This window comes from Oryza glaberrima, chromosome 4 (assembly GCF_000147395.1).
Source record: "Oryza glaberrima chromosome 4, OglaRS2, whole genome shotgun sequence".
NCBI lineage: Eukaryota > Viridiplantae > Streptophyta > Magnoliopsida > Poales > Poaceae > Oryza > Oryza glaberrima.
The window spans coordinates 13427698-13432355 of record NC_068329.1 but is presented as its reverse complement, the minus strand read 5'-3'; the positions used below and the strand labels follow the sequence as shown (position 1 = coordinate 13432355).

Genomic DNA, 4658 nt, shown 5'->3' with positions numbered 1-4658 from the left:
ATAATGCTTGTCGTTTTGGATAAAACTAATGTCAAACTCCAAAATCTTTAACTATGAATAATTTCCAAAATATTTATCTTAGAAATATAGAGACCATATATATTAATTAGTCTTAAGAAAAACTTCAATTGTATATATTGTAATAGAAAAAGTGGTATAAGTTATTTAAAAAAAAAACTATGTCCTTGTGCAGAACAACAATTATTGTCAACTTGGAGGAAGTGATTGTGATGGCTTGTCTATATATAAAGGCATCCTGCTATGCATTTGCATTCATAAACATCAAACCAATTGCTGAGATTTACTGGTACACACTGTCGCTACATAAATACGTAAACAAGAATACTCCATATTATGTCGTCGAGTGATACTACTACTCATGAGGATGAACTCGTCTTTGAGCCGTCGGTGTGGGGTGACTTCTTTATCAACTACGAACAACAACCATTGCAGGCATCACAACTGTCCATTCCTATATGTACCCATATCCTTCAACATTTTGTTTAATGCCATTCTAACTAGCTAGCTTATTTGATGGACCCATGCTTACTTTCAAGCAGAGATCGGAGAGATGGATGCATGAGAGGGCGGAGAAGCTGACATGGGACATCCGGACACTGTTTGGTACCTGCAATGACGTGTCGGTGAAGATGAACTTAGTGGATTCTGTCCAACATCTCGGAATCGATCACCTCTTCCAAGAGGAGATTGATGATGCTCTAGCGAGCATCCATGGCAGTGAATTCAAAAGTTTTAATCTCTATGAGGTTGCTCTTCGGTTTCGCTTGCTTAGAGAGCATGGGTTTTGGGTATCTCCAGGTTTGCAAATGAACCATCCATCTATATGGATCAATAGTTTATTATTCCGAGATTAGGAATTTATGTATTCAAAATTTGCTGAAACATACTTTTATTTGTTCACAGTATAATAGTACTTATTTGCTAGACTAAAACAAACAGCATATACAAATTAGCAAAGCTGAGAACACGTTCAAACACACGGAAAATGTTCTAAGTTGATCTACATCAAAAAGCAACTTAAATTTGGATTATGTGTGCGTGTGTTGGGGGGGGGGGGGGACTAGCCATGTTATGGATCGAATAATCCAGCCTTATTGTGATCAATGACAAATATTTTTGTCACGCAGATGCATTCAATAAATTTAAGGGAGATGATGGCAGGTTTCGAAATGAGATAGCGTATGACCCAAAGGGGCTACTAAGTTTATACAACGCTGCTCACCTCCTCATTCATGGCGAGCCAGAACTTGAAGAAGCAATCTCATTTGCACGAAAACACCTTGAATTGATGACTCAAGACAGTGTTCTCAACCCTCCTTTAGCTGAGCAAGTCAAGCGTGCACTTAGCCTACCACTGCCAAGGACTTTCAAGAGAGTAGAGACTATTTGCTACATGTTGGAGTACCAACGAGAATCAGGAAATATCCCAATTCTTCTTGAACTCGCGAAGCTAGATTTTAACCTCCTGCAACATATCCACTTGGAGGAACTCAAAGCAATTTCTGGGTATGCCTATCTATCAATCTCTTTGATACTGTTCAGTGATAAATTATAAGCGGATTTATGCATCCAAAAAATAAATTAATAGTTTTTTAAAGAATAATGCAATGAACTAGATATCTAAATTATTATGTGAAATCAACAGTCCATGCCTTTCACATATATACTTGATAGCAAGAATTGTCTGTACGTAGTAATGCATGTTATCTCATATATTGTCTGCCTTTGTAGAATATATGTCATTTTAGCGTTCAATTTTATTTGGAGTAAATACTCATCCGTTATTTTGGAGCAGAACACAATGGTCTTGTGTGGCATGAAATACTACACTAATATAGTATATATTTTGAGAAACTATAACAAAGGGAGTACCCAAGACCCAAAAGAGCTAAGCTAGCCCGTTAAAAGAAAACTTAGCCCCTTAACTGCGGATATAATTAATGGTCGTATCACACTCTTGAATCAACTATTTTTCAGATGGTGGAAAGATCTTTGTGGGTACATGGAGCTAAGTTATGTTAGGGATCGTGTGATAGAGGCGTACACTTGGTCCTACATGTCGTTCTATGAGGAAAGCTTTGCATGGACCAGAATGTTTCTTGCCAAAATAATTGCGCTGACTACTGTGATGGATGATACATATGATACCCATGCCACCATAGAGGAAAGCCGGCTGCTAAACACAGCCATACAAAGGTTGGATTAGTTATGTTTGCTTTATTGTGTATGGGTACTTATTTAATACACAGTCCATCCATTCTAAAATAGATAAGCATCCTAATAAGTTAAGACAAACAGTAACATCTTAACTTATAAATATTTGAAAACAAGAAATCCAAATTGGACACTCAGCATATCAAATTGACATTAATCCCACTGACCATAAATATATATTGTGGTTTTAGACATGAGAACAAGAACAAAGAAAATAGTTCAAACCCCTTTTTTTTTGCACTTCATGTAATCCCCATTGGAGAGTTATTTATTTAAGAGAGAATTGACAAGGTAAGAAAGTATGAAAAAGCTCCAAGAAGTCCTGAAACAACTCATATTTTGGCAAAGAGTTGGGAATGTTAAAATGACTTATATTTGGGATTGGGAGGAGTACTATTAAATTTGTCATGAAAAATACTTTCAGGTAGTTATATTTTATATTCCTTTATGTATGAATGGCATATGATTAGAAAGGATAATGATTAAATGTATTCTCTGAAGTTTGTGTCAATGTTTTAATTCATAAGAAGGAAAGAATGGAGGGAGCATACTGACAAATAGTGTATCCTAGCATGGCTAATTCTCTCTCAAAATTAGTGCAGATGGGACAAGAGCGCTACTTCTATTCTGCCAGAGTACCTGAAAAAATACTATAATAAATTGTTGACCAACTTTGAGGAGTTTGAGGATCAAGTGACGGTCAATGAAAAATACCAGGTTTCTTACACCAAACAAGAGGTAGAAACAATTTTATATATCACCATGGGAAAATTTTTGTTATTACCACTCTAAGTTTATAGTTTTATTTAGCGTTAGCGATGTACATTTTAAGCGTTACAAACAAAAAAAAAGAAAGAAACTTGATTTTGGTTGAGAAAAGCGAAATTACATACTTTTCGAGTGTCAACATAAAACTAATTGTCGCAGATATATGTTCTTGTTGTATTATCCTGTAGTTATTAATTTTGTTTTATTTGCTGATAGTTTCAAAAACAGTCCACTTATTATCTTCAAGAAGCTGAATGGTCCAACCAGAAACACAAGCCAAGCTTTAAAGATCAGGTAGCTATGTCAACCAAATCCTCAGCTGTGCATTTAATGTGTGTGGCTAGTATGGTTGGTTGGGGTAATGCAATGGTGACAGAAGCATTCGAGTGGACAGCTTGTGGTAATGACGCGGTCATAGCATGCGCTAAGATTGGACGTTTTATGAATGATATTGCTGGATTTAAGGTAGTATTACTCTCACTGTTCTAATCTATTTGTCGATTCTGAAATCAATACTCCCTTTCTCTCATAATATACATAGCAAAAATATATCTTTATATTAATGGAGCGAGTAGACTGTGATTAATAGACATTTTTGTCATTATAAAAAGTAACAATATGAAATTATTTTTACAATAAGCCTACTAATGTCATTTTCGCTTGACAAGTCTTAATAACTGTGTAAGTATTAGTGTGTCATGATTTTGTGACTTGTCTAATATATTAAAAACATTATCTATATAAGACCGGAATAAGTAAAAGAAACTCTTTTCACGAAGTAGTTAAATATAATTCTTTTTCACATTTTCATATGCATTATATACATGCAGCGTGGAAAGAACAAGGGAGATGCTGCGAGCTCTGTAGAGTGTTACATGAATGAGAATGGGGTCACAAGCGATGTCGCCTTTGCAAAGATTGATTCACTGGTCGAAGACGAATGGAGAACCACAAACCAGACACGCCTTGAGCATCGTACACTGCTGCCCATAGTGCAGCGTGTTGTGAACCATACCGTTTCTATGGTACTCTTCTATGATGACAGGAAGGATGCCTACACATTTGGCACAATTCTCAGGGAGATTATCAAGTCGCTCTTCGTGAGGCCTGCTCCCATCTAGACATTAATGGTTAAATTTCTAGCCAATGTGGCAATCCATCTACATGTATACTTGTATTGAATATACTTTCGGCTTCTGTTATTCATACTACTAGTTGGCACCCCACGCCTTGCCGCAGGATTTGCTAGTTTTATCGTCAAATAAAATCAATGTTTTAAATAATTAGATGTAACTATGTATATATACCAAATAAATGATAATGTAGCTTCATATATAGCCTCCGCTATTATAATAGAATTCATGTTTTATTATTTTAAAACATCATTGTGTATTGTTATGATATATGAAAGTTATTTTCATGTACAATCTAGATATCGTCATAATTAGGGTAGTTTGCACCTCTTTGCTTTATCTCAAGCTTGTTTCAAAAATAGGTTTGGGTTAATGATGCCTAATTATTGTTTCAAAAATATGTTCTCCAATTGTTTATAGCAAAACAAAATTCACATCTCATACAATAATTTGAGTTGTATTAAATAAAGGAGATAAGTTTGCATTATCTTGGTGGGAGGAGAAAAGATTGTATTATGTGCA

At 35.3% G+C, this 4658-nt stretch overlaps 1 protein-coding gene across 1 annotated transcript; it reads left to right on the top strand.

Moving 5' to 3' along the window:
• Window positions 1-277: 277 nt before the first annotated feature.
• LOC127769614 (tau-cadinol synthase-like) lies at window positions 278-4338 on the top strand. The gene is made up of 7 exons (XM_052295213.1): window positions 278-453; window positions 561-819; window positions 1149-1527; window positions 1999-2217; window positions 2838-2973; window positions 3220-3468; window positions 3834-4338. Exons 1-7 carry the CDS (start codon window positions 355-357, stop codon window positions 4122-4124), a joined length of 1632 nt encoding a protein of 543 aa, XP_052151173.1. The 5' UTR covers window positions 278-354; the 3' UTR covers window positions 4125-4338.
• The last annotated feature ends 320 nt before the right edge of the window (window positions 4339-4658 follow it).

Coding starts and splice junctions, on each gene's coding strand:
- LOC127769614 (XM_052295213.1), top strand. CDS start 355: ATGTCGTCGAGTGATACTACTACTCATGAGGATGAACTCGTCTTTGAG. Junction 2,218..2,837: donor CTAAACACAGCCATACAAAG/GTTGGATTAGTT, acceptor AAATTAGTGCAG/ATGGGACAAGAGCGCTACTT. Junction 2,974..3,219: donor TTTCTTACACCAAACAAGAG/GTAGAAACAATT, acceptor ATTTGCTGATAG/TTTCAAAAACAGTCCACTTA.